At 49.6% G+C, this 24,742-nt stretch overlaps 1 protein-coding gene across 3 annotated transcripts in view; it reads right to left on the bottom strand.

Annotated features, from left to right (window-relative positions):
• RASAL2 (RAS protein activator like 2) overlaps window positions 1–24,742 on the bottom strand; it is a 785,014-nt gene that overhangs the window by 462,096 nt on the left and 298,176 nt on the right. For all 3 annotated transcript variants that reach the window (XM_086956462.1, XM_086956457.1, XM_086956450.1), the window contains exon 3: window positions 1,271–1,397. In XM_086956462.1, coding sequence (XP_086812588.1) covers window positions 1,271–1,397 — 127 coding nt within the window. The remainder of the gene's footprint in view (window positions 1–1,270; window positions 1,398–24,742) is intronic.

Here is a 24,742-nt window from a genome sequence, read left to right on the forward strand (position 1 = left end):
TTAGGCTCTTTCTAAACTCAGCCAAAGAGTTGGCTTGTCTAATGTTCTGAGGCAGCTCATTCCATAGATGAGCGGCTACAACACAGAGCCCTCCCCACCATCCTAGAGCGTCTAAACCTGGTAGTCATCAATAAATTTGCGCTGGAGGAACGGAGCTGCCTCTTGGGATTGTACCAGGCAAACTTCTCCTGCAATGGGACAGGACCCAAGTCATGTGCTGCTCTGTAGGCAATGCAAAGTGATTTAAAGTGAATCCTTTCTTTGATGGGCAGCCAGTGAAGGTCTTTCAAAGCCAACGTTGTGGAGGACCCACGTTGCCTGTTTAGCACCATCTTCGCTGCCATAGACTGGACTCTCTGCAACCCCTGAAGAATGTATTGCGGTGCTCCTAGATACAGGGAGTTGTAATAGTCCAGCCTACTCAGCACAATATTCCTCATTACAAGTGTGTGCGAGTCTTTGGGAAGTAGTGGAAGAATCTGTTGTAGCATGCGCATCAATGAAAGGCACACGCTGACAGTCTTGTTAGCCTAGGACTCCATTTGGAAGTTATCGTCCACCAAGACTCCTAGGTTGCGTACTGTTTTGGCTGGAACCAGAGGCTCCTCATCAGGAGTGAGCCTGAATTCCAGAGGTAGATGTGGGGACATTCTGGCCGTGGGGCAGTATACCACCTCCGTTTTCCCCCCATTAAATTGCAAAGAGTTTCTCCTAAGCCATGCATTCCTGGAACGTATCCATAGATGCTGCTTGTTTTCACTCCAGGGAAAACACCAATTGAGTGTTGTCGGCGTAATTGACCAGGTCAATGCCAAAGGATTTAATAATGGGAACAGGGGCTGTAATATTAAACAATATAGGACTAATCGCAGAGCCCTGCGGTACCCCATGATGTACTGGGGACTTCCTGGAGGTGAAAGGTGTCATAGTCACCATCTGCTGTCTTCCCGATAAGTAGTATTGCAGCCATTGTTAACACAATATATGGTAACCCACAAGAGCATTACAGACACTGTTTCCAATTCTGGACTTTTGTGTGTTAAGCTGATGCTTTATGAGTGCTGTAGCACTGTTTTGCTTACACTGAAAGAATTTGCCTAACGCTTGAAACTAATGATTTTTAGGTAAACAGTTCAGGACTGGAGAAAGCGCCCATATAACTAGGAGTTAAGTGGTCACCCTGTGTCCATCACACAGAGTGAAGTATAAAATACACCACATTTAGTAGAAAAACATAAAGGCAGAACTCAGAAGGAATCAAGATGCTTACCCAGCTTGACAGCGCTCTCCGGAGGATAATCTGGGAACTGGCCCTCTGAGGGCACGCTGACGGTCCTGCGCAGACTCCGCCCCTTGCTGGTCTCCACCTGAGCCTCCGGTGTGCCCTCACAGTGCATCTAGAGGAGAAAGAGCAGTGTGTTTGTACTTGCCCAGGCATTCTTGGCTCACATAATCTGCAGCAGCAACTCCCGGGATGATCCGCCGCCCACCTGATCCCTTTATCCATCTCTTCCAGGGGAGAAGTCGTACAGCCGGCCTAACCGGGGAGGTCAGTGGTTGCAGACGTCCTCCTGGAAGGCAATTTCAAGAGTACAGAACCTGGCAGATGCCAGCCTGGGAGTGGCAGGGATCCAGCCCTGCCTATGGGATAGATCAGTACAAAACCTGCCCCTGACATGCAGGAGGTACATCTTCTGAAGGGGTGGGTGCAATATTTCAAGCATGGGAGCAGCAAGCAGTACAAGCATTGGCATAGCCAATAGGTCTGGCATTTGGGACCCTATAAGTGTTTAGTTTTCCAGCACAATATCCTTGGTGCAACAACATCCACTGTTGTATAGCTAAACACTTATAAGGTCCTACATTTCTATTTTGTTTTTTATATTTCTTTTGTTAGGTTGACTGTGACAAAAGGATCCAGCATGTATGGATTTATGAAGCAGCCTGAATGTTTTAGAGATAACGTTATTACTTTTAAGCAGAAACTACGGAGCTGCATTCATGTGTATGGGCTGCCTTCCCACGGAGAACAGGGAACAGGGGACAGGCTAGACAGCACACTATAAAGTTATCTTTTTCACATACTTCAATCATACCTCAACTGCTTTCTGCCGTCTGATGAGAAATGAATATAATATGCATTCACATGAGTAAGGCAGCTCAGGGGGTGGAGGTGTGCGCTGCAAAGATAAATGTGTTAAACAGTTCACACCGTTCATAGCCACACTCAAGTAGAGGGGCAGGGGTGGGGAGGAAGATGGAGGGTGATTGGCTTTAGCGGAGGAAAAGGGTTATAAGAAGAAGTCTGTTGGAGATAAAAACATGTATTATTTGAGCATGAATGCACAAGTTGGCCTGTGTTGTACTCTAAGCCATGGTTCTTAACCAGTGGTCTGGGAACCTTAGGGGTATGCGGCTTCCCACTTAATTAAATGATATAACAAGATGAATGAAGTACACATAAATAAACAAGCAACATTGAAAAGTGAAAATGTGTAAAACTTTATTATAATGCAAAGGAGTTTGACATTGGAGTCTGACTGACAATGAAGTTGGTGTTCTCTGATTGATTGGTCGGACAGTGCAAGTGCACCCAGCAGAATATAGCATGGACGATGGAGTGCCTTAGTTGAATTTACAAACGCTGGCCTTTCTCATTAAAATAAGGATTTGTTTCATGTATGAATGTGCATTTAAATAAAATATTTAATCATTTGTGTACTGTTTTGTGGTTCAAAACATCGAAATAGTGTAGGCTGGGGTCCCCGGCTTCCAAAAATGACCCAGGGGGGTCACCGGATTCCAATCATTATTCTTTGGGGGGCCCCAGATTGCAGTTATGGTAAGTGAGGTGCACAGAAGTCAAAAGGGTTTACATTTTTTTTCCCTATGTCATAGAATTAATTGTCCATCAAGTGTTGAATGAGGTATTTTGTCCTTATTTTAGGATAGTCAAACTCTTTAAAGTAAGTTGTGATGTTTCTTTGAATGATTACACTGCAAAGTAACTCGTAAATTACATGTATATGCCTCCATAAATAGTACAGGTAAGAGTCATGAACAGCATGGGTGGAATCCCAGTGCAGTCAGGAGCACTGCAGGTCTCTGCGTTCAAAGAGTCGAGCGCTTTGTAAAGAAGAGAAAACTTTCAAAGTCCTGCTCAACAGACTCCAGTGTCACAGCCCGTTAAAAGGACACAGTCGGGGCGTGGCCAAGATGGCGACGGAGTAGGACGTGCCTGCGAGCTCCTCCGGTACCCCGAGCCCTTCATCGCCTTGTATAGCTGTCCTGGGGCGATTTCTGCTCCGGAATCGACTTTATTGGGTTACTGAGGTGCCCCGAATGCTTTTGAGCCTTTTCCCGACGAGCTACGACCAAGACCGGCGGACTTAGCCGAGGTGTTGAGGCGGCGACGCACATGCGCTAGTGCGGCCTACACTGCATCGCACGGAGAGCATCGGCTGCCATTGCCCTGGGGACCCTGGGCCACAGCGACGTGCGGAGAGGAGCGATCGCACTGCAGGATCCCCTGACTGGGGCCGTCACAAACTTACTCTGACCCCCTGTGGCTCATCTTGGCTCCCATCGCCTGGAAGGAGGTGGCGAGGAGGCGCCGACCTGTCTGGCGGCTGCTGGACAGCGCAGAGAGACGGGGGAGAGGAGGTGCTGATCCGATCCTACCCCTTATAGCCCTGGGGCGACTCAGCGGACATTGAGTGTGCACAGCGACTGCTGTCCTCTGATAGCTCCGGCCTCCCGGTGACAGCGGAGCGGAGGTCCCGGGGGGTGCGAGGGAGCGTGGCCTGATATCCCGGGGCGCTCCAAGTGATCGCGGAGCGCGCGGGGACTCGCCGAGGCTCCTCATCATGACGACGAGGAACCGCATGAACAGGCCTGGGAAGGACGGCCCTGGGAAGGGTTCATCCGGATCGCCCCCCAGCTCCAGCAAATCCCCTGCGAAGGAAGACAGGGATGGCCCGGTCACAAAGGCCTTCCTGATCGAACTTTTTGCATCCATTACGGACGACATCACGGAGCTGAAGTCACAGCTGGCCTCCGATCTGCGCGAGGTCCGCCGAGATGTGGATGGCATTGGAGAACGGGTGGTGACCCTGGAGGAGCACGATCTAGGCCTTACTGACGACGTCCACCAGTTACAGCAGGATATGCTCAGGCTCCGAGAGCAGAACTTAGACCTTCAGGCCCACTGCGAAGATTTGGAAAATCGGTCCAGCCGCAATAACATTCGAATCCGAGCTGTACCCTGGGAAGGAGAAGGTGAAAGCTTGCGGAAGTATGTGGAGGCCCTTTTCCTGCAGATTCTAGCAGAAACGGACCTCTCGGAGATCCGCATGGACAGAGTGCATTGAGTTGGGCTGCCACATGGCGCGCCCTCGCCGCCGCCGGACATTTTAGTTTGTGTCCACGACTTTCAATTAAAAGAGAGGATCCTACGAAAAGCCAGGGATATTAACAACCTGCAGTTTCGGGGTCACAGCCCCCAGCTCTTTCAGGACTTGGCGGCCTCCACCTTGCAGAAGCGGCGGGACTTCCGCCCGGTCACAGCTTTCCTGCGGGACCACGGGGTGTCGTATTCCTGGGGCCACCCCTTTCGGCTCATCTTTAGATGGCAGAACAGACTGGTGCAAATACGATCCCTGGCGGCTGCCAGGGAACTTCTGGGCAGCGCTTCTCCAAGAAGACGACGCCGTTCCCGCTCCTGGCATGGCAGAGAGTGGGCCGCCTTGGAGTGGCGGAGGGCCCGACTCCCTCGGCGAGCCAAAATGAGAGGGGAGAGGTCCTTGCCTCAGTGGCTTTGTTGACTGATTCGGGCCGGATAGACAGCTCTTCGGCAGCCTAGGCTCCCCCAACGGCGGCCCGTGGGGCCGGAGGGGCTCTACCACCTCAGGTACATTAAGGGACCGTGCTCCATTGGAGGGTTACCCCGACCCTGAACTCGAGGGGGGCATTACCCGGGTCTTCTACCCCCGACCCTTATGGTCATGTCCGGCTGCTTCTTTTCTTGGTGTACTTGTTCTCTTTCTGGTTCTAGAACTGTTTTTTCTACTTAACGTCTGGGGGCTCTTTTGGTTTGGGGGGGGGGGTTGTTTTGGACTGGGCTCAGTGATGGTAGCGGTGGATCTGGTGTGAATGCGGGTGTGGTTGGGTTGTCTATGACGCTACGGGGGGCATTATGTAGAGCGGGTTGTGGGAGGGGAATGTTTAAATGATGCCTGTTACGATAGGTTCCTGGAATGTTAGAGGCCTTAATTCCCCCCAAAAGCGTCAGAAGGTGTGGAAATATATTATAGATCATCAATTGGATGTGGTGGGACGGCAGGAGACTCATTTGGCCCGCAGGGACGAAACCAGGCTTAAGAATAGGCAATAACCACTGATATACAGGTCTTCTGCCGCCACTAAGCATCGGGGGGTGGCACTTCTGTTTCGCTCTACACTGCAATTTCAACCCATGGTGGTGCGCAGCGACAGGGAGGGTAGATGGCTGATGGTGAAGGGGATGCTCCTAGGCAAGCTCTGCACATGGGTGGTTCTCTATGCGCCGAACACGGGCCAAAATGGGTTCCTTGAGGCTTTCATGCGGGAGGTGGGGGATTTTGGGGAGGGTGCTTTGATAGTGATGGGGGACTTCAATTTGGTGTGGGACAAAGGTCTGGATTGCTCGCAACAACAGAGGACGGAGGCGGGCCTCTTCTACCCTGAGTTGCGGGATGCTATGGACAGTCTGGGTCTCATTGATGGCTGGCGCGCCCTCCACCCACACACTAGAGACAACACGTTCTTTTCCCATGTTCACCACACGTATTCGCATCTCGATCACATCTTTCTGAACCAGTCATTACAGGGGGACTTGCGGGATAGTAGGATATTCCCACTCTCTGTATCAGATCACAGCCTCTTGGCAATATGCTTGATGTGGGCTCCGGGGATGTCCCCTTACCGCAAATGGTACTTCCCTGTCTCACTTACAAGTGATCAGGAATCGTGCACAAAACTCAGGGCGGCCATTGGTGAATTCTTTGAGTTTAATAAAGAAGGGGACTGGAGGCGGAGTTAACGACGCTTGAAACTGCGCACAAGCAGAATCCTTCTCAAAGGACACTCCATCCACTTGCTGCAGTGCGGGGTAAACTCAGGGCCCACTATAATAATCGGGCGGAGTACACCCTCCTGCGCTTACGACGTCTTTCTTACGCACAAGGCAATAAAGTGGGGAAACATCTGGCTCGACAGCTTCGCGATAAGCGTGAGAGAGAATATGTTGGTGGCATCCGGGCGCCCTCGGGCGCCTTGGAGCATCAAGACGCGGCCAAGGCGGAACTCTTCGGCAAATTCTATGCCGCCCTGTACTCAGCGGATAGCCTGGTGCCGGAGGATCAAGAGGAGTACCTGAGGGCTCATCCGCTTCCGCAGGTTGCCAAGGAGTGGAATGACCTTCTGGAGGCCCACTTTACTAGGGAGGATGTGTTGGCCGCAATTAAGTCCCTTAAACCGCTTAAGGCGCCTGGCCCAGATGGCTTCACGGCGCCCTTCTATCAGTCCTTTGCCTCTGAGCTGGGGGACTTCCTGGTGACCCTTTTTAATGGCATGAGGGAGGCGGGCCAGACCACGGGCTCCATGGCGGCGGAGGCGATGATCTCGATTATCCCCAAAGCCGGGAAGGACCCCTCGAAGTGTGAGTCATACCGGCCCATAGCTCTACTGAATGTGGACGCTAAATTATACTCCTCCATCTTGGCTGCACGGCTCGAAGACCTTATGCCTGCCCTTATCCATCCCGATCAATCAGGATTTATAAAGGGCCGTCAGACCCACGACAACACCAGAAGGCTGATTCACTTGATCGAGAAGGCCAATCGCTTCAAGATCCCGGCGGTCTTGGTGGGCCTTGACGCTGAAAAAGCGTTCGATCGGGTAGACTGGACCATTCTCTTCGGTACGCTAGCGGCCTTTGACTTTTGCCCCAAATTCATAGATATGCTTCGGGCCAACTACCACAGTCCTCGACCAAGGGTCATGGTTAATGGCCATGTTTCACCCTTCTTTGCACATTACCGGGGTACGTGGCAGGGCTGTCCCCTATCTCCCCTACTCTTTGCGCTCAGCATTGAACCCCTAGCCCTTAGGGTGCGGGAGGACCCGGACATCAGTGGTCTCCCCTTCTCAGGAGAGCAACATAAAATCTCCCTTTTTGCTGATGACGTTCTATTGTCACTAGCGGACCCGGGAAACTCCCTTCCGCGGGTACAGGAAGTACTCTCTCAGTTTGAAGCTGTGGAGGGTTTTCGGGTCAACCCTACCAAATCGTACATCCTTAACCTCACGCTACCATCTGCTGAGGTGGACCGTATCCGGCCGCTCACGCCCCTGTCATGGGCTAGCTCCTCTTTACAATACCTCGGGGTCCGGCTGACCTCATCTGTTACCACTCTATATGCGGCCAACTTCCCACTTTTGCTGGCCCAGATACAGACTGAGCTAAATCGGTGGAAGCCCATGTTCATTTCTTGGCTGGGCCGCGTCCATGCTGTTAAAAAGACGATGCTCCCTAAGCTCCTATACCTGTTTCAAGCGCTCCCTATTGCTTTAGATGGGGGATTTTTTAAGCTTGTTAAGACCATGATCCTGCATTACATCTGGCAGGGGGGTCGCGCTAGACTTTCCTTTCTCACGCTGCGACGGCCTTTGAAGAAGGGTGGGGTAGGCCTCCTAGATATGCATCTCTATTACAAGGCGGCGCAACTCCGAGTGCTGGCTGAGTGGACCCAGATGGAATCGGAGAAGCACTGGCTGCATATGGATAGGAGTGTGGCGGGGAGGTCGATATGGGACCTGGTCTGAAGGCGAAGGGGGATCGCCCTCGGAACGCCTATATTAGCACGCCTACGAGTACCACCCTGAAGGTCTGGGACTCGGTTTTTAGCGATGAGAGGTGGACTTCCTTCCTGTCCCCCTTCACCCCTATATGTTTTAACCCGGCCTTTCCACCGGCTCTCACGGAGGGCCCATTTGATGGGTGGAGAGCGGGGGGATGTTACGCGCTCACGCACCTGTTTCATGGTTATGAGCCACTTACCTTCCACAACTCCATGCGTGATTATGCGGTGTTACCATCCGAGCGTTACCGACATGCTCAAATGCTACACTGGGCATTGTCTCCGGAGGTGCGAGATGCAGCGACAAGGCCTCCCACTGATTTCGAATCCTTTATCACCAGCACCACAACCATGAGAGGGGTGATCTCCTTCCTCTATGACCTTCTGCTGGCCACGGCTATCTCGCCTCGCCCTAGATACATGAGTTTGTGGGAAGAGCACTTGGGTCGGGATATCTCTGATGAGGAGTGGACTCACCTTTGGTGTGACCTGCACAGATTTAATCATTCCATTGACCTTAGGGAGGCCCACATGAAAACGATGATGGTCTGGTATCTTTACCCGGCCCGGTTGAAAAAGATCTTTCCCTCTACGTCGGATAGATGTTGGCGGGGTTGTGGTCTCTTGGGGGATTTCCGCCATATTTGGTGGGACTGCCTTGTCATTCGCCCCTACTGGGAGGAGATACTGTCCCAAATCAAGGATGTGTTGGGGTACCCAGTTCCTGACTCGATAAGCTTCGTTCTCTTGGGTCTCCGTGATCCGCTCCTGGAGCATCAGACTAAAGCGGATAAACAAATCCTTTGGCTCTGCATGGGTGCGGCCAAGCTGACCTTGGCGGCGGCTTGGAAAAAGAAGGAGGCCCCTGCACTTTCCCTCTGGTATGCTAGGTTGTGGAAACTTCTGAGTATGGAACGTATGGCGGATGTTTTCAGAGGAAATTTCAAAAACTTCATCTTCAGATGGGGTCCGCTTCCTTTCTCAAGGTCTACTGTCAGCGGTCTGCCCGCCCACTTTACGTGCACTCCATTTGTTCCAAGTGTGAGAGATTGTTCGGAAGTGTGCCTGTTACTTGGCTGCCACCACTGGGGGGGGGGAGGGGGGGGGGGGGTTGGAGGGTTTCAGGAGTTTGGGGGAGCGTGTTTTGTTTTGTCTATCTCTGTGGGGGGTGGGTCTTTGTGTTTCACTTCGCAGCATTGTTTTCTTATGGCCGAGAAACGAGGAGGCGCAATTTTAACTTGATCGAATGAGCCCCAGGTTTGGGCGGCTTTTGCCTGGCGCCACTGTGAACAGATGCCTTTCTATTGTCTCCCCACTGGGGACAACAATGTTAGCTGGAGGACTTTGAGAATCATCCTGGCTGGGGTGGCCACGTTGTCCAATCTTCAGCAATATTGAACTCCTATGCCATGTAACGTGAGCTCCTGCGAGGGCTTTTGTTGCATTTACTGTATTTCTGTCCTTCCCTTACTTCCCTTTCTCTTCCTTCTTATACTTTCAATAAAAATATCTTTAACAAAAAAAAAAAAAAGGACACAGTCGTTTTGAGGTGGGGCGGGTAGTGCAAGAGGGGACATGAGCCAGAGGTGACAAATAATCTGCTCCTCTGGGCCATTTGACAGGGGAGTACCAGGTGGTGTTACCCCGCCAGGGAGGGCACCCATCCCCTGTGAAGAAGTGAAATAAACCAGAGATTACAGAACGGATTAACAGAGGTGGAGCAGAGGTTCAGCGCTGGGGATGGAGTGAGGAAGGCGACGACTCATCCTGATAAAAAGAACACACAAAATAAGTTTGGGAGCCGCGTCCCCTCCCCCTCCAAGACCAGTTCCCGGAGCACAGCAGCTCCCTTTGTGCTGCTTGTGACCCTGTAATTATGAGTGCGGGAACCAAGCTGGGCGCTCCCCGTGTGCTGGTACCAAGCCTCGCAGCCTAACAATGGAAAGGGGAGAGGGCAGGTCTGGAAAAAAGGCAGAGAGGGCGATGGCACAGGGAGAGAAGAGAGGCCTGGGAAATAGGGTAGGAAAGCACATAGAGACCGCAGGCCAGTGAAAAGGATCCTGGCGAGAGGGCAGAGGCACGTGAGTGGGTATGGCATAGCACAGCCGTGAGAATGGCGCAGAGTGAGAGGGATCACTGAGAAGGAAATGCAGACCTGGGAACAGCGAAGAGGGGATGGGTTTGGAACAAACACACCAAGATAAGAGGAAAGGGGGAAGAGAGCAGACACCGGCATAGGCACACGAGAAGGTAGGCCCTGTAATCCCACAGAATAAAGATCAAGCAGGACAACTTCACCAAAGTCCACTGACCAGTTAATAGGAAGTCTTCAAGCAGAAGGCAGGAAATTCGTTCATTCTTGCTGCCTGCTGAGAATCAACAATTTAGAGTCTCCAGTCAGACTTTGATTTACAGCGTAGCAGGAAGCAGGAGTCTAGTAATGCATGCACCACTTAAAAACACATACTGACGCGGCCGCGATAGTGATTGCAATCGCGCGCAGCGAGCGATGTGCTTAATGAGCATGACGAGAAAAGCCATCTGGCGCCTCTGCTCGTAAGCGCGCGCGCGCATGCATAACCGAAAGCTCTAGGCCGCCACAAGCAAAAGCGTGTGGTAGCATTTTCTGAAGCCAACATACTAAAATTCTCGCCAGAGCAACGTATGCGCTGGCTGAGGCGACACCTAAAAAATGAAACCACATCCTGCAAAAGGACAGTCCATGTGCAAGAGAGTAAAGGTGGCCCCTGTTACACCCTCACTGCTAGGACCGAGGTACAGCCCTCTCACTCATTAGAGCAGACTGGAGGACGAAGAAGCAGTGGTGAAGAAGTGGTAACGCAGTGGCACATTCTGTGGAAAACTTCGGGGCAGACAGACTCAGTGCGGGGTGCTGGGGTATTTGGCAGCCAACTGCAATTTGAACTGGATTTCTAGATTTCTATAGCGCTTACTACCCCGGGTGAGGCGTTGAAGCGCTTTATGGAGACTAACGCACTACTCCGGAGACCATGTTAGTGGTACATGTAATGGTTATTGTTGGTTTTTGCAATTAGACATGTGATGTCAGGATACACTGCATGCACATACTCCAGTTACTTTGTGATATATTAATACCAGGTAGGTGATAATTAGTGGTGACTGTGCGGGTTTACGTGAATGGTTGGACAGGCGGAGATTAGGTAATGTTAGATTATAGCAATAGGGTTTTAAAGAGGGGAGGGTGGGATCTAAGAAATGAGGATTCAGCCAGTGGCTAAAAAAAGTATAAACCACGGACAAGCCACAAGGCCTGGCGGTCAACCGTTGGGTGAGGGGCCATGAATGACAAACGGAGCCTATTTTTGGTACATGAACAGAGTGTGAAGTGCTTGGGGCACACAGGTAAACGTTCAGACGACCTCACCATACAATGACAGAAGTGGTAGGAGCTTGGGGCAGAATGTGCACAGCTTTGGAGAACAAGAAAACGCTAGGATGCTAGAGGAGAAGGACAAATCAAGCAAAGAGCTGGGGGAAATGGACAGCGAGCATGGAGATTGGAGCACATGAACAGCGCACGAGGAGCCTGGAGCACATGAACAGCGGGCGAGGAGCCAGGGGCACATGAACGGCAGGTGTGGAGCCTGGGGCATATGAACAGCGAGCAAAGAGCCTGGGGCACATGAACAGCTGGAGAGGAGCCTGGAGCATATGAACAGCTGGAGAGGAGCCTGGAGCACATGAACGGCGGGCGTGGAGCCTGGGGCACATGAACAGCGGGCGAGGAGCCTGGGGCACATGAACAGCGGGCGAGGAGCCTGGGGCACATAAACGGCGGGCGAGGAGCCTGTGGCACATGGACAGCAAGTGAGCAGCCTGGGGCATATGAACAGCACACGAAGAGATTGAGTCGCATGGACATCATGTGAGCAGCCTGGGGCACATGAACAGCGAGCGAGGAGCTTGGGGCACGTGGACAGCGAGCGAGGAGCTTGGGGCACGTGGACAGCGAGCGAGGAGCTTGGGGCATGTGGACAGCGAGCGAGAAGTCTGGGGCATGTGGACAGCGTGTGAGGAGTCTGGGGCACGTGGACAGTGTGTGAGGAGTCTGGGGCACGTGGACAGTGTGGGAGGAGTCTGGGGCACGTGGACAGAACACAAGGAGCTTGAGGCACATGGACAGTGTGTGAGAAGCCTAGGGCACATGGACAGTGCACAAGGACCTTGGAGCACATTAACAGTGCACAAGGAACTTGGGGTCCATGGACAGTGCACATGGACCTTGGGGCACATCGACAGCGCACAAGTACTGTATGGCATGTGTACAGCGCGCAAGGACAGTATCGCACCTGGACAGCACTCAAGGACCTCAGGGCAAGTAGATAACATGAAGAGTTAGGGCACGTGGACAATGTCTGAAGTGTTTGAGGCACATGGACAACAAAGAACTTGTGACTGATGGAGGGGGTGTGGAGCTTGAGGTACAACAATATGAGGAGCCTGAGGCACATGGACAGAGAGAGGATGTCGGAACTGCCAAGGAGACCGTCTAAGAAGCATGGGGGCCAAGGACTGACAGAGACACAGAACGCTTGGACTCCTACGGAGGAGCTTTGCCTGTGGCATGCACTACCACCTTTAACAAGCACTAAAGCAGAAGCACCTAGACGCAGAACACCTTACTGAGTGCCGCACACAAGACTTATCTCGTAGTTGTACCCTTTCTCGGTGTACGGTGCTGGGCACTACAAAAGAACAAGTATAAAAAAGTCAATTGGTCTCGCCTTTCATTAAGTTAAAGCAATTTGCTTTGCTATACAATACCATTAGCAAAGCAAATGGCTTTAACTTAATCAACTGCACCAGACATGAGCTAGTGGGGTATGTAGTGGGTGGGATAAAAGAATAACTTGGAGGCCTCCTCTGAAATAACAGAAGCAAGTTTGACAAACATAATTACCTTGTAGCAGGTGTATGATTTAGATTGAGGCACGGGGGGACTTGGAAAGGCGGAGTCTTGAAGTCTGAAGGGAAAATCTCTTCTGCCTGATCCAAACGTGGGGCACACTTAATTCATCAAGCCCTGCCTCTTCCTTCGTCCTGTAAGTCAATCTCCAGGTATTGGCTCCCACTTCTCCTTTACTCCCTGGAGTTACATGTGTTTCACTGGATGTAGCCAAACGTAGGGGTCGTGTAAACTTAAGGGTGGTATAACTTTGGAAGAAGATCGGTGTTTTCTGTTATTTGTTTTGACGGGGCTAGTAAATAAAGATTAATGACACTGTGCATGGTGCAATCCAGAGTCCTCGACTAAGACTCCCACATCGAAACACTACAACCCTAAGGCGCCCACACCTAACCAATCTCTCACCCACCCGACAAGCCAGCACATCTAGCCAGTCTTCCCCAAACAGACTCCACAACCAACTAATGCCCCCAAAACAAGCCCGCACACACAAATATGATTTTTCACCAACAACCCTTACCTTCAAATAGGAACATTCAAAGCCACTGCTTTGCCTACAAGGTGAAACGGAAGGAAACAGCAGCAACGGGGACGTTAGGACGTACGGTCAGGGTGGGGCGAGGGGGGCTGCAAAAAATAGTTAATTACCCCCCTTAGTAAAGAAAGACAGATCGTACCCCCTTACCGAGGATGGGAGAGCCACTGAACCCCTTATTGAGGGCACCGATTCAGCTGAACTCTACAGCAAGGAAAGTGAAGCGCGTTAACCCTTCACTGACCAGAGAGAGGAAACAAGGGTTCTGCTCACACCAGAGGGGAGACAGACATTTTAACTTCAGTGGCGAGAATCGCAAGAGCGAAGTCCCGCATTGAAGGTAGACATATTGCCCAAACACCATTCCACGCACACAGACAACAAACTCCTCACTTACGACAGGCACAGGCTCATTATTTCACCAAAGATGTGTAGTGATGAAATGCATGCCTTCACCAAGGACAGCACACCTCAACCGTGCACCGCAGACCGAAAGAGAAACTTTAGCCAATCGCAAAGAGTCATCTCGCTCCAGTGGAGTCACACAACATGATGCACCCCCCCCCGCACAATAGAACGAGGGGGCCCTGAGGTTCCTGTACGCCTGGTGCTTGCCCTTTCACGGCTCTCGTGAGGACATTTCTTATCAGCTTGCTAAATAAACAAGTTGATAAGAAATGTCTGCACAACAGACGCAAACCAGGCAAGCCAGTCCGGCTCGGGGAGAAAGGGCGTCCACAGAAAACCCTAATTTCCAATGGCAGGCCACCGTTTAGCATAAACGGTGACGCCAGCCAATGGAAATGAGGGGCGGGCCTTAAAGCCCTTTTCTGAAAATCCTCTCTTACTAAATCTCTCGCGGAGGCGGAGCAGGGCTCTGCCCTGCAATGCCATGCGAGACCTAAAAATGTGCTACACAGAAAACCAATTCCTTTATGGAAAGTTGAAACGGGCTAGAAGAGGTACTTTGTAACCTTTCAAGAGAGTGAGAGGCAGAGATGTTGGTGACTCAAAGCAACTCTAGAGAAGTGCTTTAAATCGAAATATAGAAGTGCCGGTACTCCCTATTTGGAGTATTTGTGTGCTACTTAAAAGTAATCTGCCATTAAATGTACTGTAGGCTTGCTGAGAAGAATAGGTACTTTACCTTCCAAATTGACTAAACGTAAGCACTCAGTAACGGACAGCACGTGTCCATTTAAAGCTCTGCCACAAAGGTAGCCAAGGCACCCAACTAGGTTAGTAAACATGCAGTGATGTTATAGATTCCAAGCACAAAGGTGCATAAAAAACGCTGGCTGATGCCGCTGTCCTGGGGTTTTTTATAGCCTTTAATGCACGTCAGCAGTTCAGAGCCTCGGAACATAAGCTGGAAATCCACTATTTACAGTGGGTTTCATTTCGAATTCCCTGTCACCGTGTGATACCGGATCCTCACCGGATGACCCTGTGATGGGTAAGGATATCGTGTGTCACGTTGTGGCACCATGTGAGTTAGTAGGTAGGCAGTAGGCGTGCACAGTGTCAAACTGGTGATGAAGCCACGAGAGGCATCTCGCTGCACATATGTATTCTGCACGGAGTTACAGAGGATCCCTACTTTAAAGTGTAACAGAGCAATTTAACAGCAGGGCGCGCATGTGCAGAGTCTCGCGACAAAAACAGAAGCACATATCAGCAAGACGTCAAAGCTCCTGCTGCTGCCACCTTTTGGTCAAAGATTCGAATCCCGGCAAGGACCACTCAACCTGCTCTGCTTCCAACGTGATATATTGAGTACTGCCTCATCTGAGCAGCGGGAGCATCTGCTATTTTGAAAGCGCTTAGAAAGGGCAAAAATGCCAAACGAAGAGCTATGTAATAATACAAGTTTTGTCTCGCCAACCTAGTTAGCCAATTAATTGATAATGCTGCCATCTAGTGGTCTTTTTCTGCAGCGGCTTCTTCGTGTAAAACAACTGAACGTATTTTTTTTTGTATATATTTTTTTATTTCGCGAATTTGGTCGCTTTATATAAAAATCTCTACATGAACACTCGATTACTTTACACAAGGTCAGAATCTTTTTTCAGCAGGTGGAGATTACGTGATTTTACCAATAATCACAAGATGTTTAGCCCACGGCGGGATTCGAATTTGCGTCTCCGCTTTCAAATTTGGCAGCGCTGACAGTTAGACCACATCTCCCTTAACTAAGCTTCAAGTGGTTGAATTGCACAATGCGAAACTGGAAAATCAAGATGTGAAACTGGAAAATCAAGCCTCTAGTCCAGCTCTCCTGGTTGACCAAACTGTGTGATCCTCAGCAAATACATTATTTTACAACGCTTCTTTACGTTCCTAATCATATGACAGCGCCTTCAAATACCCGAGTTCATAATGTACACTGTACAAAAAACTCTTGCATTTGATTTATTGCTTAAAATTCTGCTAAACCTACAATAAGAAGCCAGGCCAAATACAAGCGACACATGACAACGGATTTGCCTGCTGGTTCACGAATAGCATTTTTATCAGGGTGGGCACAGGAATGTTTCCAAGTAAAAACTCTGTTAGTAAATACTTCCCAACACATAATCTGATGTATTAACTTGAAACGTTCCTGTTAAAGGAACACAATATTTTGAAGATGCATCCTATTTTATCATGATGTTTGTAGCATGATTTATATGCCAAATATTGTAAAAATTAGACCCATGCGCGGGGCGGGGCTCGTAGCACCACAGTTGACCCTTGGCTCGGCTCTCCCAGGTCATTTGTTGGCTTGCACCCCTACTATTCAGAAACACACCTAAGGATGGTAGGTTAAGCTTTTCATTCAGGCAGAAGCTGTCTCCAGTCCTCTCCTTCGAACACCGGCACTGTCAGAAGGTGGTGCGATGCAGAGGCGACAACCATGGTGGTCCTGAAGGACTTAGTACTAATGAACCTAAGCCAGTATAAAAAAAAAAGTATGCACCGCATGTTGTTTTCAAAACAAGCTGCTGGCATTTGGGTTACTGACTGAAGCCTGTACCTCAGAGATACTGTCACATAGTCTAAGCCCAACATCTGAGCTCTGTATTCACTTTTAAGAGAGAAAAGGTATAATAACCTGGGAGCCCGAGGTAGATGAAGTGCCCGCTGTCTAGAAGGAACTAAAGAAAAGCATTTAGTCACACCTCGTGTCGAAAGGAAAAAAACAGACTTTGATGATGCTAGTCAGGCTCGAAGCCAAAAACTTTGGTGGCACCTTTGATTTGAGGGTTTAGTGACTGCCGGGAAAGAACCACAACGCCCAAGCAGTGCTTGAAATGGAGAAATTGAAGTGCATGTACTCTGTACCAGAGTACCGGCTTGTTTCTGAGAAGTGGCGAAACTCTCCAATTAAAAGTATCAGGTTGCAAATGTTTTGTGTACACAGCATAGATAATGTATCTGTTCTGAATTTCTGAAATTTTCAATACACATTTTTGAGGGAAAAAAAAGTATCAGGTTTTTCTTGAGAAGTGTAATTACTCTCCCTCTCAAAATACAAAAGTGCCGGTACTCAGTACCAGACACTACTGGACCATTTAAAGCACTCGCCCAAGGTTTAAGACCACTTTAATAGGAATAGAAGAAGAACAGAAACTAGTTTACCAGAAGAATCTTTTGGGGGTAAAAATATCTGACTTAATCGGTTTAAGAACATTTTCATACACCTTAAATCACTAAAAACCGACATGATCGCTGACTGCGCACGTGGGTGTCATCCCCATGCGAAAATGTTCATCAAATAACAAGGAAGGAGAGTTAGAAGCCTTAGATAGTAATGAAAGCGTGAGTTCCACCCAACATGTTTTTGTGGACATTGAAAGGCATAGAAAGCAAAATACCAGAATCTTCCAGTTATTTTATTTTCCCAATGTAAATAAAGCCTGTCACTTTTTCCCAGAGTTTTAGCAGCTGAAAGTTATCAATGGGCAGTCACAACCTTTCTACCCTCAACCCATTCTACAACACATTTAAGGTGAAAGGCTAGTGTGGATTCGTTACTTTATGTGGACGCAACTGCATGAGTGCTCCACGTTAAGTAATAAAATATAATTTGCCCTGGAGTGGGTTTGAACTTGCCCCTCCTATTTGCTTCGTCAGGAAAGCTAGCTTTCTCTTTCCAACAACTATTTGACACTGAATTGCACACCACCCTTCAAGCTTCTGATTGCCTCCTTTAAATGTCGCTAGCCAGGCAGACCAACATACAGGCCCTTAAAGGTTAGAAAGAATGCGCAGAAAGCTGAGTAGGCTATAGCCATAATGGAAACCAAGAGCAGCCCTGGCAAAATTGAAAGGGGCATTATGGATGCCTCCTACCAGTTATTAATCAATAAAAAGAAAATAACTTAAAAAATCCCATGAATTTTTAAAAATTATTATCCATACACCATATTTCTAAATTATACATAGCTATGCAACCACTTTGCCTTCCAAGGCATTCCTCACCACCTTGTGTTACATTATGGACGTCAGAAATTCCACTGGTGACTCCATAGATAAGGACAACCGCAGAGGAAAGGCTACAATCCCATTAAGCAGATATCCACATAGAAATTACATGGAGAATAAAGTTCACAGTACCTCTCGCCACCATTAGATGTCCTCGCAGAGTTACAAGGGACAAAACGATGCTGCATTGACTCACACGCAATAGTTATCCATTATTTCTAAGGTTACAACAACATTTACAGATTGTCTTTGTCAGCAAACAGATTTGAATGGTATAAGGTACACCTGTAGATTATAGACAGTGGGCGTTGTGTTTGGTGATGCCTTGTACCCACCAAAATCAAGAACAAGACAGCCTACAGCCATCCTGCACCAATGCCCTTCGCCCAATTCCCATGCCTGCAGTAACCACAGAGTAATGTGAAAAGTGTACGGCCGCAAGCCTGGTATGTGTCTAGATCCTGTCTGGCTATAGATTAGACGTAGCCTGTTACCACGCCATGAGCTCAGATCTCTGCACCCTGTGTTATTGATGTTCACGGGTCAGACCTAGGTTTGTGGATTTCAGGAGTGTTAGAAATGGGTTTCTGGTTGGCTAGGGTATGCACCTAAACTAGGCATAACCCACCACTTTAGTCAGGGTAAGGGAGTTACATATCTAAGATAACCTCTGTTCACTCCCCCTTCATAGCTTGGCCAGAGCAGTCAAACTTATCTCAGAGGCAATGTGTAAAGCATTTGTGCAACACACACACACGCACACACACACACCAGCGACATAATCAATAATCCACAAAAGAGGCACCACACAGTGTTATATAAAAATATAAACTATATTATACATAAACCATAGACCAACACAACATGAATCTGTGGTTACTTTTCCCAATGAACAATTGTCAAAACATCACAGTTAATGCAATAAGATAATAAAAACGTTTATATGTTGCGCATGTCATGAAAAACACCCTCACTGCGCATACAAGGCAAATCCTGAAATATTACTCGTTATCCTGACAATGCAAGGCATAAACAACATAAATCAGAAATCGGAGCATGAAATACAGCAGTTTATAAAATCACAACCCATAAACCACCGCATGAGTGTAAGTACTGCTCCCACTACGCATGTATAAACCACGCAGGTTTCAACTCTGAGGCATGAAATATCTAACTCAACTGGATTCCTTTTAGAAGTTTTAAGGTACTGCCACAATATGTCCACAGAAGACAGGTGGACAAGTATTAAGTGCATACTAGGCCAGTTACGCACCTCAAACAGGTATCACTTGTTAACGGGCAGAGAACCAGGTCGTAACGGTAACACTACCCCATATAATGTTGAAGGTCTGCAGGCTTAGGAGGAAGATCATAAGGTTTGTGACCAAGGGGGCATAGGAACACCTGTGTGCCTTCTAGATGATGTCCGGTAATTCAATAAAAAGACCTCTACTGGGGAAAGGGGCTTAATTGGGGATCTCACCAGTGCAGCCACCATAAAACAGACCCCCCCCCCCCCGAAGGCATATCGCAACAAGGGGACGGGGCCACACCAACACACTTCAGCAGGAGAACTCGTTGGGTCACCCCTGTGTGCAGAGAGCATGGTGTGTAAAGTTGGGACCGCTTGGGTCTGAAGGAAAATTACCTCAGGTCCGCTCCTCCAGATCAGCCCCTTAACAAGTATCCAGCGTCATTTCAGGCCACAGTGGAAGCCTTGCTATCCCAGCGAGCTTCACTTGGACCAGAACGGTCTGAAGCCCCCAGGCGGGATCAAGTCACACAGGAAGTTTCCCCTCGGACACCGGTGGATCAGCCACATACTGATCAGTAAGGACAAATGCTCCATGAACACTGACGAACGACAAATGGAAAATGCTCCTCACGTGTTACAAGACAATAAAGCGCTCACCACACGCAAACACCGCAGAAGCTGTACACACACCCTGACAAGGGTACAGGAGTCTTCCTGGGCCCCTGAACCCCTCACAAGCGCAAGGGGAGGAAAGGAAAGCCCACAAACGCTTGGAGAACACGGAGGACACCAAAAGCAGGGCGCAAACAGGCAGGCCAGTACATGGGTCTCAGCGGGAAAAAGTGGCAGTCCTTCTTTTAGCTCAGCAGGTTAGCACAACAAGCAATCAAGCCCAATGGCAGATCCTCCTAGTAGTCCTCTGGCAAGGTGCAGCATGTACAGCCAGCAGTGTCTGGTTATAAGTGCCACACAGTGTCTAAAATCATGGGGTAGGAGCTCCTGTCCTGTACTCAAAATGTCTTTGATGTGGAGGTATCTTTAAAATGACCTTAGAAGTGCACAACACCCCGTTTCAATGCCAGCCCTTGCTCCAGACATCAGTAGGGGGTGAACAAACCCTTTGTTTTTCAAGTAGAGCACTGCATATACAAAGGTATGTGTGCCCGCCTCCTTCTCTCCCAGCCCAGAAAGACCATTAAGTATGCAGATGTAACCCTGATACTTTCCACACAGCCATCACACAGGGCGTTGGAGTGTATGCACAAAGCATAGCTGGCATTCTGCCCTAGACGTGGATTGGAGTCAGGATGCAAAGCACAAAGAGTCATAAGCACATAGAAATGCAAGTGATATTTCTACAATAGTAATGAGAAATCCACCTACACCATAAGCAGGATTTATCACCACTATTCCAAACATACCAAACATGGCAACGCTACTCCTTTCAGATCAGAAATTACCATTTACAGACGTACAAGGGAATTCTTGTATATCAACCATTCATCCACCCTCCTTTTATCAATCTATCATTTCACCATTCCATCCAAACATATATTCATCCATTCATTCATCTCCAGCCACTTTCTTTCACCCACTGAAGGGCTAATGTTTTAAACTTCCCTCCATCACCAATGCATCCATTCTTTCGACTCTTCCTTCTTTTCAGTTTCTTCCTTATTTTCATACGTCCTTCCTTTCACTCTTCCTTACAGCCCTCTTGTTTTCTCTTAATTTCTTTCCTGTGATTAACTTAGCATCCCTGACCTCTGTTATAATTTTCCATTACTTTTGTTTTAAGAGTTTTTCTCTGTAGAGCTGCCGTCAGGGCAGACTCATGAATAACTAAGTGTCAAAAGCACCCAGCTTATGCAAATGCCATTGGTCCGTAGAGTTTTAAAGCCAGATCTGGAACCATCTTCTGGAATTTATTGAGGGGATGCGGAAGAGCAACAACCTGTATACAACTTGGAGAAGCAACAATAAGAAAGATTGAGCGAACTGCCAAAAATTGCTGCAACAGCCCCCAATTCCTGACAATGCAGACAGACAAAACTCTTCTCCAATCTCCAGCATAGGTATTCTCCCCAATGGATTGTCACACTACTTATCCCCTGTAAGTACTACACCCAAGGCAGCTCTAATCCTACACACTGTGCACCTAAACCATGTTCAATGTATCCAGTTTTATAGTTTGTGTTAATTGTCCTCAAAAAGAAACTTTTGTTCTGTAGGACAACTGACTCACACCTGCTCAATATAAAAAACTGTATTTAATACAGCAGTACACATACCGCTAGAGGCGTCTTCCTGTGCCAGTCACTTGTTCCTATTCAATTAAATCCAAGAAATTTATGAAGCACATGGCTACCCAATGGGCTTCCCTGCGCTGGGAGGTCTAGCAGGTTTTATACAAAAATCTTAAGCAAACCGATAAGTCTTGAGTTGTTTCCTGAAGCGGAGTAGGCTGTCATTCATCCTAAGGGCAAGAGGTAAGGCATTCCACAGTTTGGGACAAGGTAAGCAAAAAAACACCCACCATACCTAGCTTTCTTCACCCTAGAGATCGACAGAAGGCTCAGGTTGCTAGATGTTAAATCGCAAACTGATGAAGGATTCAAGGCCCAGCCATAGGCCTAGTGTGGTGAACCATGCAAAGAGCTTTAATGTGAAACCTCTTTCTTTCTACTACAGAAGTACACGCAGACTTAGCGGCACTATACCACCCCAGTCACTTGTTACTATTTTTAGGTCTCGCGCCTAGCTTGCAGTACGCAGCACAAGTCGCGTGAGATATTTAGTACTTGAAAAACAGGGTTTCAGCACTGACCTAGGAATCGCACACGCTTGTGCGTGTGCTTTTCTTTTTTGTGCTACGCGATTTGCCTTTGCGTGCGTCTTTTAATTGAAGACTGCACACAATTGGCCAAAGGCGTGCACATTGCTCCGCCCATGGCCTATTGGTGTCTATTACGCACTTGGTGCGCCTAATAGACACCAATAGGCCATGTGGTTTCACTTATCAAGCCCAGACACGGGCACGATAATTGAAACCACGGATCGCGGTGGCACGTGCATGCATCACTCGCAGGCTTCTGCTATTTGGAGAGCTGCCTGCACTGACTCGGATCGTGCGACTGCTCCAGTTGTATCCGTTTTGTTACCCTTAAGCACCGTTGTCAAAGCATTCCAAAAATACAACCTTTTAACCCCTTTTAAAAGTACTTTTCCCAAATATTCTAGGTTTGGTGTTAGACTAGTAATTTCGGGTTCCCAGCGAACACACCACCAAGGCAAGCGAAGCATGCTAAGGAGTGAAAATACATTCTGTGTGTTTACCACCGCCCTCCCCACCTCCTGTAGTCATAGAGAGAGCGACAGCAGCACAGTGGGGGCACAGGAAGAGACAGACGCTAGCGCAGGACGCATCGCCTGCCACTGACACTCCAAGCGTCGGAGGCAGCCTGAGAAGTAGAGGATCATAAGTCTACTGCGCCCTGCACCGGTCTCTCGTCCGCTCTTCAGCACTCTCGAGATGGCGCAGCCGTCCACAATCTACAAACTGTCTCTGCTGCTGAGTGCAGCTGCGGGTGAGTCTCTGCACTGGGTGCGTGGCTTACTTTCTGGGCGTGAGTGTCTCTTCCTCATGGTCGTTTTCAAGGCCGCTTTGCTGTCTCTTCCCTGGTTGCGTGTCTCCTTGCCTTAAGGGATGTCTCTCTGTCTACAAGGGTGTCTCTTCACAAGAATAAATCTCTCGGTCCTTTGGTGGATGTCTCATCCCCAGCATGGCCGTCTCTTCCTGGTTTTGAGGTCTCTTTCCCACTTGAACTGCCTTCCCTTTGTGTTGAATGTCTGTCTCTCCGTCTCGCACAACAGCAGGTGTCTCTTTCGCACCGCGGCTCACCCCCTTCCCTCCCCCGGGGCAAACCCCTGCCCCGAGGTTTCTCTTTCCCCTTTTCGGAAGGCCGAGATAGATCTCTGAACTCCAAACCCAGCACAAGAAGGTGTAAAAACCCCTCTCTCACCCCCACCTCCCGTACACCTACCCCCACCGGCAATACATGTGCCCCCACCTCCTGTCCAGCCGGCCCCCACCTGCTGTACACCTGCCCCTCCTGCCATACACCTGTCCCCACCTGCTGCACATCTGCCCCTCCTGCCATACACCTGCCCCTCTTGCCGTACACCTGCCCACACCTACCCCCACCTCCCGTACACCTGCCTCCACTTGCCATACACCTACCCCTCCTGCCGTACACCTGCCCCCTCCTGCCATACACCTGCCCCCTCCTGCCGTACACCTGCCCCCACCTCCTGTACACCTGCCCCCACCTCCCGTACACCTGCCCCCACCTCCCGTACACCTGTCTCCACCTCCCGTACACCTGCCCCCTCCTGCCGTACACCTGCCCCCTCCTGCCGTACACCTGCCCCCTCCTGCCGTACACCTGCCCCACCTCCCGATACACCTGCCCCCTCTTCCCATACACCTCCCCCCACCTCCCATACACCTGCCCCCACCTCCCATACACCTGCCCCCACCTCCCATACACCTGTACCCACCTGCAGTACCCCTGCCCCCCAACACCCGTAAAGCTGCCCTCACTACACGTACACCTGCGTGCCCTACACCTGCCCCCGCGTGCCGTACACCTGCCCCCGCGTGCCGTACACCTGCCCCCGCGTGCCGTACACCTGCCCCCGCGTGCCGTACACCTGCCCCCGCGTGCCTTACACCTGCCCCCGCGTGCCTTACACCTGCCCCCGCGTGCCTTACACCTGCCCCCGCGTGCGGTACACCTGCCCCCGCGTGCGGTACACCTGCCCCCTCCTCCCGTACACCTGCTCCCTCCTTCCACGCACCTGTACCCTCCCCCCATAGCCTGCCCCCTCCTCCCTGCCACATGATCCACCTCCCATACACTTGCCCCACCTCCCTCGCACCTGACCTGCCCCTTTTAGTGCCCAGGGGCCCAAGGGAACAACCTGCGTCCAGCACAATTGGACTGCTCATCCGACAGAGCGTTGCTTTCTGGAACTCGTAGTTTCCTTGTTTAAATTGATATGTAAGGTGCTTCTGGTTAAAAAACTGCCACCTCGGTGATATCACGCTCCGACTAGGGGATACTCCGCACTTGTGACTGGGGGGCTGGGGAGACGAGCAGCAGGAAGGATGGACATTGGGGTGGGAGTTAGACTAGTTATTGTAGGCCTCTGTAGCTTTTGTGAACTTGTGTGTGATATATATAATGTTTTGTGAATAGTAGGCATGCTTCGATTATTGCCCCCTGTGTGTGTCTTTTTGTTGTGTTTGTGCCTTGCCTTTACAAGAATGTGCTGCAAGTTTCGTTTTTTTCCGAGGCTACATATAGCATCACTGCATTTCATACGCAACTCTGGTGCTTGCTTCCTGTGTAAGAGTAGAACTGAAGTATGGGCAAATAAAGTACACAAGTCGGGTGACATATTGTGCGTGTTTCCTCTCAAATGATTGAGAAATGCCTCTTGCTGGTATTTCGGCTTTATGGACGTTGTTGTGGACTCGTAACGAAACATGCAGAGATTTATTGCTAATGAACTCTTTGTTTTGGGTTAAATGTGCGACCCACTAGAAAGGTTTGGATGCTAATGTCCAGTTTTTA

Source organism: Lissotriton vulgaris, chromosome 1_1 (assembly GCF_964263255.1).
Source record: "Lissotriton vulgaris chromosome 1_1, aLisVul1.2, whole genome shotgun sequence".
Lineage (NCBI taxonomy): Eukaryota > Metazoa > Chordata > Amphibia > Caudata > Salamandridae > Lissotriton > Lissotriton vulgaris.